Source organism: Galeopterus variegatus, unplaced genomic scaffold (assembly GCF_000696425.1).
Source record: "Galeopterus variegatus unplaced genomic scaffold, G_variegatus-3.0.2 Scaffold10112, whole genome shotgun sequence".
Taxonomy (NCBI): domain Eukaryota; kingdom Metazoa; phylum Chordata; class Mammalia; order Dermoptera; family Cynocephalidae; genus Galeopterus; species Galeopterus variegatus.
Window position 1 is genome coordinate 52,004 of NW_007736223.1, and position 12,729 is coordinate 64,732.

The 12,729-nt window shown below is 46.9% G+C and overlaps 1 protein-coding gene across 1 annotated transcript in view; it reads right to left on the reverse strand.

The window, feature by feature from the left end:
* The window catches only part of LOC103609806 (interleukin-18 receptor 1-like), a 49,998-nt gene extending 38,945 nt beyond the window's left edge, over positions 1-11,053 (reverse strand). Inside the window, 3 exon segments of the mRNA XM_008594089.1 lie at positions 10,164-10,316; positions 10,588-10,766; positions 10,875-11,053. Of these exon segments, the coding sequence (XP_008592311.1) occupies positions 10,164-10,316; positions 10,588-10,766; positions 10,875-11,053 (511 nt within the window).
* Between the last annotated feature and the right edge of the window lie 1,676 nt (positions 11,054-12,729).

Sequence of the window (12,729 nt, forward strand, 5' to 3'; positions counted from 1 at the left end):
AAAACAAAAAGAAAAAAAAAAAAATTGTAAACATGATAAATGCATCCTGCCAAACTGCATTCCAGAAATGTTATAATAATTCATACTCCCTCCTTCAATAGTGCAAGACAGTATCCATCTACACACCCCAGAAAGCACTGAACATTCTCAGTTTTTAAATCTAACTAGGTAGTCACATTGGAAAAATGTTGTCATTTTTTTTTGAGTCTGCATTTCTTTTGGCATAAATGAGGCCAATATTAATTAATATTTGATCTGCATTTCTTTTGGTGTAAATGAGGCCAATATTATTAGCCATTTCTCCATCATTATTTAAACAGTCTGTCTTTCCTTTCAATTTGTTGAAACTAGGTGCTCATGTACAGATCCTCCCTGAGCACTCCATGGAAAATCTGGCACAGCATGCTTGCCCACATGCAAACACGTGCACACGTACACATGTACACACACCTCTCTCTCCTCTCCTACCTTGCTTTGTTTTTCTACTCACAGCGTTTAACACTAACTGACAGATTTTCACTTATGTCTGCTTGCTTGTTTATTTGCTGAATTAATTAATGCATTAAATCCATAACAAATACACAGTTTGGAATCTAGGTGATCATCTAACCATTGGCACATCTGCATAATTTTCTTTTTAAGTGTTTTTTAAATCATGACATCTTGAAAGTACATTTTAACAACTAATATGAAGTCTAGGGCAGTAGTTCTCACCTGGAGTTTGGAAAAAAATGATGCCTGGGCTCCAGCCAGCCATCTGGAGTATAGCCTGGGGTGTTCAGGTCTGGGGTGCTCCTGGTCTGGGGTGCTCCTGGTCGTGGGGTGTTCCCAGTCTGGGGCGCTCCTGGTCGTGGGGTGCTCCCCGTCTGCGGCTCTCCAGCAGAGGATGCTCCTCATGGTGTGCTGGATCCCGCACCCCTCACCCCACCCCGCAGGCGAGTTCCTGGAGCTCCCAGATCACGGGGCGATGGGGCACAGCTGGAAATTCCCCAGCTCCTGGAACTCCTGGGTGGCGGCTGGGTGACCTGCAGGGCTTGGATGTGGCGCTCCCCCGCCGCTCCTATGCACCCTTCAGGCTGCCGAGCACTACACACCAGAGTACTGGGAGGAGGGAGGACACCTGCCCGGCAGAGATTCAAGGACTACATTTTTCTTTAAAAAAAAAAAAATTTTTTTTTTTAATGTAGCATAGTTGAGTGTACATATCTGCGGGGTACAGAGTTGAATATTAATACCTGTGTGCAGTATGTGATGCTCAAATAAGAATAATTATTATGTTGAACAATACATAATGTCATCATTCTTTGTGGATTGCACTTAAGGGAAAGGGCCTGAGGAAGGGTAGAGAGGGGAAGGACGGCCGCCAAGAGAGTCCCAAAGACACCAAGGGCTCCCTGAAGTGAGCCCAAGGGCAGAGGGCGTTACTGTCTGGACTACTGGGGTCCAGGCCTTCTGCATCACTTGAGGAATGGGGCTTCACTATTGGGAAATCACAGGGGTGCAGAGTTGTTGAATTGAGATTTTTCATTGTTTAGAAGAAAAGAAGGCCAAAGGAGAATAGTGTTTCTAAATTTCTATAATGTGGTAAAACTGTTTTCAAACAAAAATGAAGGGTGAAACCCATCACTGACAGGGAAAGGGTTTAATGAAACAGTGATGTTCATTCTTTTTTACCCAATCAAAATAATTCACCATCTAATAAAGAGAAAAATCATATAATTATCTCAATAAAGCAAAAAAAAAAAAAAAGCATCTGACAAAATTCAACACTTTCTGGATTAATAACACTAGAAAACTGAGAGTAAAACAGAACGTTCTTTCATAATATGGTAAAGAACGTCTGTAAGAAACCTACAGGTCACTTCATAATTGATAGTGAAACATTTTGCTTTTTCCTAAGGTTGGTAAAGGGTGTTAGGTCTCACCTAGGACAAGCTCTTTACAATAAGTGAAAATATAAAAATAGAAGGCATGAAATTGGAAAGAATGAAGTGAAACTCCTGGTTTGGGCAGAGGGTGTGATTGTATGAAGATCACCTTTGAAATCTACTAAAAACTACTGTTAATATTGAGTTTAGCAAGATCATGGAATACAAAGACAACACACAAAACTCAATTATAATTCTATATACTAATGACGGAAATTTGAAAAATGAAATTTGTTAAAAATACCATTTACAATAGCATTAAAAAATCAGATAACAAAGTATGAATCCTTTGGAAGATGGAAAAGATAGGTACTTAGAAAACAGCAACATACTGTTGAGAAAAATGAAAGGCCCAAGTATATGGAGGGATATGCCATGTTTATGGATTGGAAGACTCATTATTGTTAACATATCTATTCTACACAAGCTATAAAGTTTACAAAGTCTGTATAGTTTTAGGTGCTATATATTATCATAAAGTCTATCCATTTAATGCAATCCCAATCTAAACACCAGGAGGGATTTTCAAAGAAATTGAGAAGCTGCTTCTAAAATGATACGAAAATGCAAATAACCTAGTTATTCTTTATGCCCCTTGTCCAATTTCTCCCCATCCCCTTCCTCTTCCCTCCTCCCCATCTCCTTCCACCTCCCCCCTTTTCCCTTCCCTTGCCCCCTCTAATAACCATAGATTTGTTCTCTCTATATATAGAGTAACTGTTCCTCTGTTGGTTTGTTGCCAGATAATTTGTCCAGTACTGAGACGGGTGTGATCAAATCCTCCACTATTACGATAAATCAGATGGTTCTTCCATTACTCTGGCATGTGATTTGTGAAGAAAGATGACCTCTTCCTTTTTTGTTTCTTGGTCTCTGCTGGTGCCTCTCCTCGTGTCAATGTAGTTGAGAGTCTGGTGTACCATCTGCATGGTGGCTGTGACTGCTGCTGTAGAGACTAGCTGCTTTTGCGTTTCCCTGCAGTTGCTGCTGGCTGAGAGAACCCATTCTTGGCCTACTGAGCACTTGAGTCTTTAACAATCTGGAACGGTCTCAGCAAATGTGCCAAGCACAATTTTGCTGATTGTAGGAGTTTCCCTGTATGTGTTCCTAGCAGGGTGTCCATTCGTCCTTTGCTCTCTATGCAGGGCTGGTTCCAGGACTTCCTTCACCACCCGGCTGCTTCCTCCTCTTTCTTTCATTTCCAGCTCAAGCCTCGACTTCCCCTGCGTTAGTTAGATCTCCCCCCAGCATGTACTCCTCAAGTTGTTGTTGGCAGTTCTTCATCTGTCTCCCCCACTGGAAGGTTCCCCTACAGGAGGCTTCCAGAATAGAAGGCACTGTACATGTCCGTGTCCCCTTATCTCCCTCTCATCTTTCTAGAAAAAAAACTAGACCCTACACAGTATGTTACACCACAGACCCTACACAGTGTGTTAAAGAATTTCAATATTTAACACATACCTATAATCTTACATGGCATGATGTGTACGTCATCATGTCCTCTACTCTGAATGCAGAAAGGGACAGGGTCTGGTCAGCCACTACTGCATTTGCTGACTCTCTATGCACTCAAGACCCCACCAGATATCCAGTAGGGACAGTGGCAGTCCCTCAAACTGACCTAACTGGGAAAACCAAGCCAACTCTGAAGATGGGCCTAAACGAACACACCTAATTACTTGCTTAATAGAAGACATGAAGAAAGGTGCACTCAGGGCAGTAAATGATGACAAAATCCAAGAAGTAACACAAAGGTTGGATGAAAATCTGGCTCTTTTTATGAGCCGACTCACAGACGCGGTCCTTAAATACACCAACCTAGACCCAACCTCTGAAGCAGGCCAATCATACTTACATCCACATTTTATCTCACCAGATATCAAGAAAAAGCTACAAAAACTAGAAGACAGCCCTCAACCCCCTCAAAAGGACCTAATTAAGACAACCTTTAAGGTCTTTAATAATAGAGTTGAGGAACAAAAGGCTACCAGAGGTAAAAAGAGATCAGGTTAAATTCCAAACGAGAGTGCCCACCTTCCAGCGCAGTCAGAATCCTAAAGGGCCAACAGGAAAACACCGATCTCCTCCAGGGCTGTGCTTCACGTGTGCCAAGGAAGGACATTGGGCCACAGCCTGCCCAGATCTCAAGGCTCCACCGAGACCCTGTCTGGCCTGTGGGAGAACGCCTCATTGGAAGTCTGACTGCCTTCACAGCTCTAGGCCTGGGGCCATCACTCCAACAAATCTGAGCCAGGACTGCACCTCCCAAAACTTCTGGGACATGCCACCAAACACTGACACTGCCTGGGCTCAGAGGCCCCCACTATGACATCAACAAGGCTGAACCCAGGGTGAATATACAGATGGCAGGTAAGCTGATCTGTTTTGCTCAATACGAGGGCCACTTTCTTGGTTCTTCCTGAACATGTGGGACCTTTGTTCCCTTCCTCAATCTCTGTTATGGGGGTAAATAGCCAAATTTCCAAACTACGATAAGCCCACCATTAACCTGTGTCATGCAAGACACAGCTTTCGCTCATTCTTTCCTGGCCATACCTACCTGCCCCACTGCTGTAATAGTGCAAGACCTACTCACTAAGCTACACACAACCTTAGGACTGAAGGCATTAATACATAATCTCCTTTTCCTCACACACAGAGAATCCCAAAATTCTGTCCCCCCTACTACTCCTTTTCCAGATGTAGTCAACCCTCAGGTTTGGGACACTGAACATCCTTTGGTGGCTGCCCATCTCTCTCCTATAAATATAACCCTAAAAGATCTATTTTCTTTCCCAAATAAGCCTCAATATCCAGAGCCCACAAGAGGTTTAAAGGGTCTACCCATCATAAATAAATTACTACAGGCTAGACTTTTAAGGGCCACCAGCCCTCCACATAATTCCCCTATCCTTCCAGCTAAAAAGACAGATGGGTCCTATCCTCTGGCTCAGGACCACAGGGCTATAAATGAAGCCATTCTTCCCCTTTCCCTTGTCATCTCTAATCCCTACATCCTTCTTTCCTCCATGCCCCCTAATACCTCACATTACCAGGTGTTAGACCTTAAAGACGCCTTCCTCACCATTCCTCATGACCCATCATCCCAAGACCTCTTTCCTTTACACGGACTGGCTCAGATTCGTGGGTCTCACAACAACTCACCTGGACAGACCTACCCCAGGGATTTAGAGACAGTCTTCACCTGTCTGGCCAAGCTTTAATGAAAGACTTGCAGGACCTGTCCGCCACCCCTAGTACCTTACTGCAATATGTTGATGATTTACTTCTATGTAGCCCCTGAAAAGAACTTTCCAAACATCATACTATCTTCCTTCTAAATATTTAAGGACAAAAGCTTACCAAGTCTCACTTAAAAAAACACAACTTACAAAAACAGAGGTTACCTATTTGGGTCTTTTACTCGTCCCAAGACATAGGACTCTCCCAGTAGACAGAAAACGCCTCATACAAGAAATTCCCCTTCCCAAATTAAGGCTGAACTTCTCTCCTTCCTTGGGTTAGTAGGATATTTTAGGCTTTGGGTGCCAAATGTTGGTCTCATTTCTCAACCTTTGTATCAGGCCACTGAGGGGAGCCCTCCATGAACCCTTAGATCCTAATCTCCCTGTATCTACTCCCTTCTCACTCTTAAAACAAGCTCTTACTTTTCTGGCGTTGGCGCTCCCCAACCCAAACAAAGTCTTCCTTGTCTATGTAGACAGCAGACAGGGATTTGCACTGGGATTATTGGCTCAACAGTATGGGCCCGACCTCAGGCCAGTCACTTCTTTCCTGGCGTTGGCACTCCCCAACCCAAACGAAGTCTTCCTTGTCTATGTAGACAGCACACAGGGATTTGCACTGGGATTATTGGCTCAACAGTATGGGCCCGACCTCAGGCCAGTGACTTATTCATCCAAACAGCTGGATAACACAGTTCTCGGCTGGGCTCCCTGCTTGCGGTCTTTGGCTGCAGCCACTATACTAACACAAGAAAGCTCAAAATTAACTCTCTTCTGAAAAATAATAGTACATTGTGCCCATTCACTGCCTTCACTCCTTACCCACCAGGCCACCCAACAGATTTCAGCCACCAGACTTCAGGTGATTTATGCCTTGCTTCTTGAAAATCCCAAAGAAACTTTCACTCGCTGCTCCTCACTTAACCTGGCTGCACTTTTGCCTGTCCCTTCCCAACCCACAGTGGATAAACCTGACTGTAAGGAAATACTGGACCACTTTACTAACCCCTTTCCAGATATTTCAGACACCCCGCTATGACACCCACACTGGACTGGTTCATAGAGGGGAGCTCTTTTGAACACCAGGGGATAACACAGGCAGGCTATACGATTGTTTCCTTAACTCAGGTAATTGAATCCAGCCCCCTGCCATCCAATACAACCTCACAACAGGCAGAACTTAGAGCCCTCATCAGGACCCTAATGTTGGCCAACAAACGCAGAGTAAACATAAACAGACTATACACAGACTCGAAATACACCTATCCCATAATTCATTCTCATGCACCAATTTGGAGGGAAAAGGGTTTCCTGACAACCAAGGGAGCACTCATAATTAATGGTCCTTTAATCCTAAAACTATTAGAAGCAGCCTACCTGTACACCCACACAGCCCATCCTTCTGCAAGGGACTGCAAGGGACACCAAAAAACTCAAGACTCAATAGCTGTAGGTAACAATCGGGCAGATGTTGAAGCCAAGAAACACACACTCACACAGGTCCAACACCAAATGTTGGCTCTGTCTGTGCAGCCGCCACCCTACTCACCCAAGGGACACACATCCCTCACACAGCAGAGCTCACAATTCAAACAAGGATGGCACATTCTCAAAGGTAAAATAGTCCTTCTGGCCACAGAGGCATACAGTATCCTAACACAACTTCCTAACCATTTCCATGTGTGACATAAGCCTCTCTCTAAACTTCCATCTCCTCCAGTAGAATACCCTCATCTTCCACAGTCTCTCCAATCAGTAACACGAGGCTGTAATGTTTGCCTCTGTGTGTCCCCACAAGGCCACTTACAACCTCCTCCTTTCCCTACCCACAAGCTAGAGGTCAGGTTCCTGCACAAGACTGGCAAGTAGATTTCACCCACATGCCTCCTGTAAAAAAACAAAAGTATCTTCTTACATTAGTAGATAACTTCACTGGATAGGTAGAAGCTGACCCTAGCACTTCAGAAAAGGCAGCGTCTGTCACCACGATCCTTCTCCAACATATAATCCCTTGGTTCATTCTCCCCACCACTGTCCAGTCTGACAATGGTCCACCTTTCATTTCACAGATCACCCAAGGAGTTTCACAGGCTTTAGACACCTCTTGGAAATTACACATCCTGTACAGGCTCTAATCCTTGGGAAAGGTTGAAAAGGCAAATTCTATTATAAAAAACCACCTTACCAAATTAATTGTTACAATCACATATGCCATGGCCTGAACTACTCCCAACAGCTCTCATGCGAATTCATATAACGCCAAGGGCACCCCAACTTCTTAGCCCATTTGAGCTTGTGTATGGAAGAACTTTTCTGTTGGGTAAACTTCCCTTATGAACCTCACCCCTTGGGAGACTTTTACCTGCTCTAAACCACACCTGACTACTTTTGCACAAGTACGCTAACACCCACCTACCAAAACTCTGTTCCACTCCCTTTCCCCTCTCAACATTGAGCCAGGGGACTGGATTCTCCTAAAAGACTTAAATCCAAAACCTCTTCAACCTAAGTGGACAGGCCCCCATCAGGCACTTCTCACCATCCCAACCATGGGAAAATTATCAGGCATAAGTGCTTGGGTTCATTTTTCCAGGTTAGAAAGGTAGCAGACTTCAATTCAAAACTCCCAGGACATCCTGAGAAATATCATTCCTGGCTTCTCACACCCACCTCTGTCCGGCTGACAAGGATACCTGAGGAATCCACAAGAGGAGCCAGAATCCAGAAGCACAGAAGCCTAACTACTGCGGCCAACACACACGCAGCTGATGAGTGAGCTGCCCTGGCTGGTGTCTGTGTCAGCGGCAGGCGGTTTCTACGATCTCCTTCTACTCTCTCCTTACAAACATACCTGAAGTCCTGGCCTGTGAGAACACACTTCTGTCTTTTCTTTGGGACTGCTACCTATGAGGGGACTTCAGGGACTTTTTGCCCCCTCAAATAACCAAGTGGACAGAAGTGGAAGATTAATCGTCCTCACCACGTTCTTTTTCAGTCAGGAAAAGGCGACAAACCTAAAAACTCTGCCAACTGAATGGTCTAAGGGCTCATGGCTATTATCCATTTTGCTCCGTATCCTAATTCCCCTTGTCATAAGTCCCCTTCCGCTATCCGTGGGACCTATACTTCTACAACAATTCTCCTAGTTCCTCTGCACGACCATCCAGTGACTCATGAGTGCGTAACTGGAATTCCGATGATGAGAGATGCCTGTTATCATCTCCTGTTGCTTTGCCCCCCATGGATTTGTCACCCCACTTCCCCTGGGTGATGGAACCACAAAGGATTACTCAAAGCCCGTCTCTTCTGAGCAGTGAGAAGCCCTGAAGTGGTTAACTTCCCCGGGACCCTCAAGCAAGAGGCATCCCTTCCTTGGGAAATTAACCCCAAATTGGGGTTCTCTTCCTGCATTTATTTTCCAGACCAGGAAGTTACAGGAAGAGAACAAAGGTGGGGTTATAGTTTAACAATATAGGCTGGTAACTTTCAGTGAAACAAGCCAGATGACATTCCAGTAAGGCAATTAAGTGATCCACCAACAAAAGCTTGATCTTAGCAAACATTCCTTCTCACAGCATTTCTCAGTATCTTTGCATCTCAATCAGTAACTTTTTTGTCCTTGAGCCAGCAACCTGCTGTGCCACAAATCTTTATCTTACACCAGAGACTTTATACTGTGAGGAAAATTTCCAGTCCTCCACAAGGTCAATATTTGACACTGCAAGGCTTTGGAAAACCAGGCCCTGTGAGGTACGTTTGCTTTAAGAATCCTCTACATCCTCCAGCCTCAAGGGCCTCAGTGACAAGGACACCCCTCAAGTCATTAGTCCCTCATCACCCCTTTGTCAGCAGGAAGACATTACAGAAGATGGACCTTCATCCATATACCCAGTCAGGGGGTCTCCCTAACAATCGACTCACGTCCTTTCTTTTTCACTAAACACAAAAGGGAGGACTATTAGGTCTGGGGAGGACTACTTAACATGGCGCTACTCAAAGATACTCACAATGGTGGCGCCTGCCCTACAGGACTTCCCCGTAAAGTAAAAAGACAACGAAACTCCTAACAGCAACAGAACTCCACGCCACTGGTCCCCTCTGAAACCCTACTTTACACACTAAGGGAACCAATAATCGCAAACCTAAACATCACCTAATTGACACAAGGCCTCAACAACTACCAGTGGACTTTTCGTTTAACTCCTCATCAACAGAAGCTCTGGCCAATGACAACAACACAGCTCAGCACAAGAAGAAACAAGAGCCCAACCCCTGAGGGAGAGGTCGGGCTAGGTTCTATACCTATGTCCCTAACGTACCACCTATGCCAATAAACTCCTTCTAGCCTGATTTCTCGTCTTGGTATCAATGCTTTGTGAACCTTTCAGAGCCAGATTCAGGGGCTTTATGCTTCTGCCCATGAGGGGACCCAACTCCGGACTGGGCATTGGCTCCAGGGTAGTCTCTGAGTTGGGGTGGAGGCAGAGAACGTCTTTGCTGGTGGGGTGGTAGTGTCCTTGGCTGACACCCGGAGCCTCTTTGTAGGCAGTCTGGTGGTGACCTTGGCTGCACTAGGATCCCCACTGGGAGGGGAGCTTTGGGAGGAGAAGAGGGAGGTCACAGGGCCAGCAGGTGGAGGGGTGGTCCCTGCAGCTGGCAGGGGGAAAGAGTCAGAAGGCAGCCTGACCCTGCCATCCCAGTGGCCTCCCTGACATCCCAAGGCAGCATTGATGCACTGGAGTGCTGCCTTCTTCTCCCTGTCTAGGTCTTCAGCGGTGACTCGAAAACCTGGCTCGGGGCATGGTGGCAGCGTAAAAGATCCCCCTCGCCTATGCGGCAGCAGAGGAATCTTGCGTTTGCAGGGCCTGGAGCTCTGGACTCTGGGCGAGGAGATCTTAGAGGGGAGTTCCTGCCCTGTTGCTGCACCTGGGCTCTTCCTCTGGCAAATCTCAGTAGCTAAAGATGAAAGCTGAGGGCCCTCATTTCTCACTTTTGAGGCCTGATCCTTCCTCCTCTGCAGCAGTGGGAAACCTGAACTTGAGCTGTAGGAGCTTGCGATGGCATTTCGTTGGGGGCAGGAGCTCAAACAACAGGTGTGGGGCGTCTTGTATCTGGACTGCCAGCACCCCACCTGGAGGTTCCTCTGCAGAGGCCCAGGCCTGGGCAGAGAGAAAAAGAGGGCTGCATTGACCCTAAAGGGGCTAAATGCTGACAGTGTACCCCCAGTGCCAGTGCCAGCACCTTCAGGGCTCCATCTCTCACCCTCCTGCTTCTCTGTGACTTCGGGGTCTTTCTCTTGCTCAGCCTTTTCTCTGATGCTCTCTCCAAGAGCCCTCGTCACACTCTTCGCTGTGCAGGAGTCTTGGGCACAGCTGGGTGTTGTGCTGAAGGACACCTTGAGCTCCATCTCTCACCCTCCTGCTTCTCTGTGACTTCGGGGTCTTTCTCTTGCTCAGCCTTTTCTCTGATGCTCTCTCCAAGAGCCCTCATCACACTCTTCGCTGTGCAGGAGTCTTGGGCACAGCTGGGTGTTGTGCTGAAGGACACCTTGCAGTTGTGAGCAAACAGCACCTGCTTCCTCTGCTGTAGACACCTGTAGATGGAAGTAAGGACCCCCATCAGGGAACACAGTGTTGGCAGGGCCACAAAACATCTCCTTGCAGGTTCTTTGTTACAGCCCCTGTGCCATGTTGCTGGATACCTGTTGGATGGCCCGCCAGTTGATCCAAGGCCATGGGATGCTGGGTGGACCTGGCCAGCAGTGGGAATTCTACGGGTGGGGTGAGTGGGCTGTGGGTGTGTGAGCTCTTCTGGCAGGACATTGCCCCCCAGGGCAGGGGGCATGGGTGTGGGGTGAAGCTTGCCCACATAACTACCCATGGTTGGGTAAGTTTCTGTATTTGAGTAAGTAACAGAGCTGAGCTCTGAGGCTGCTCCTTGAGCTGCCAACTCAGCCAACTCAGCCAAGTGGCAAAGCTCGGAATGTCTGGCCGGTTGCTGGGATGACTGATGCGCATACACAGAATGTGCACATCAGTGCGTGTGTATCAGACGTGCGTGGAACAGGCACACACAAGGCATATGTCAGGAGCGGGGGCATGCAAACGATGGTGGAGGAAGAGGGGCGTGCGCACACGACACAGGTGGGACAGGCACGTGCAAAGGCTGCAGATCCACTCCTGTGCCTTGGAGCTTTCCCATTTCCCGCTGAGGGTCGAGGGTGCTCTGCTTGAGGGCAGTGAGCTCAAGTGGAGGGCAGTGGCCCCTTCTTCCCTGTCATGCCCCAGAGCTTTCATTGCACTGTCTAGGACTGGTTCTCTGCCCAGCAGAGGGGGACCTGCTGGGGAGCAGGGTTTCTGGCCGAGCAGTTCCTACAGGAGATGGCAGCTTTGTGATCAGAGCCTGTGTGACCTCCTACTCTTACCTTGGGAACACGGGAGCAGAGAGTGGCCAAGAACAGAAGCACGGGCACCACCCAGATCCTGCTGGGGTGGCAGCTGAGATGTCTGCCAGGGCCAGCTGGGAGGGACTTACCATATGACTCACCTTTCCCTCCAAGGTATTTAACCAAGAGAAATAAAAACTTAGGTTTTCACAAAATCCTGTATGTGGATGTTGTAGCTGCTTTATTTGTATCTTCTAGGTGTAGGACTACTAACATTGTCCAATTTTTCCTAAGTGCTTGTGTCATAGTTTTTAAGTTGTTTTTGGGGTCATAGTAATATCAATATATCATAATCATTTCACAGTCTAGTTAGGGTTCATATTTTCCCCATTGAAGTGACCAAGGCTGCCTTGAAGTTCACCTCAGCTTGACTGAAGGTCCCTGTGCTCCCTCTTAGAGCACTGACTTTAGATAACTTGTAAACCTGCATTGTTTCTCAGCTCCTTTGAGATGGAAACTTGGAAAAAGCCTCTTGGCAGTTTTAGAACCCAGGAATGTCTTTCTCAAAGACCAGGGAGCCACCCTTAGAAATGGAACCATCCAGGAAGACAGGGTCCCCATGTCCCAGTCTCTGCGGGAGGGTCGGAGCCAAACTTTAGTGGGCACAGGTTAGCCAACACATGTGGCTTGATCACAGAGAACAACATTTGCCATCTCAGGAATAACTAACTCAGCGTGCTGGACAGCTCCCATGGGTCCACCTCCCCCGAAAGTCCTCCAGTCCTTCCCACCGCTCACTTCAATGCTTCAAAACCCTCCTGCCTTTTGTTTCAATGGAGTTGCGCTCAGAGTGAGTTCTGGCCTGTTCCCCCATTGCAATAGCCTCATCTAACGTCCTCCTTGTCTGTTCAACTTTCTCTGGTGCACCTTTGGCTCTGACAAACGTAAAATGCAGAAGCCATGCATCCATATAGATTCTTTAACCCCCTGCTCTCTTTATTAGAGTTGTCATATGTATTCCATCCGCATTAATTAGTCCCCACCTCTGAGACAGTGGTAAAACTTTGGCATTCAAAACTCATGCGATGTTCAAGAATTTAAGAGGAGAACAGGCTCTCTCTTTGTCTGGGATAGTTTACTGGGTGGGTTGCAAGAAGTTCCTTTCCCATCA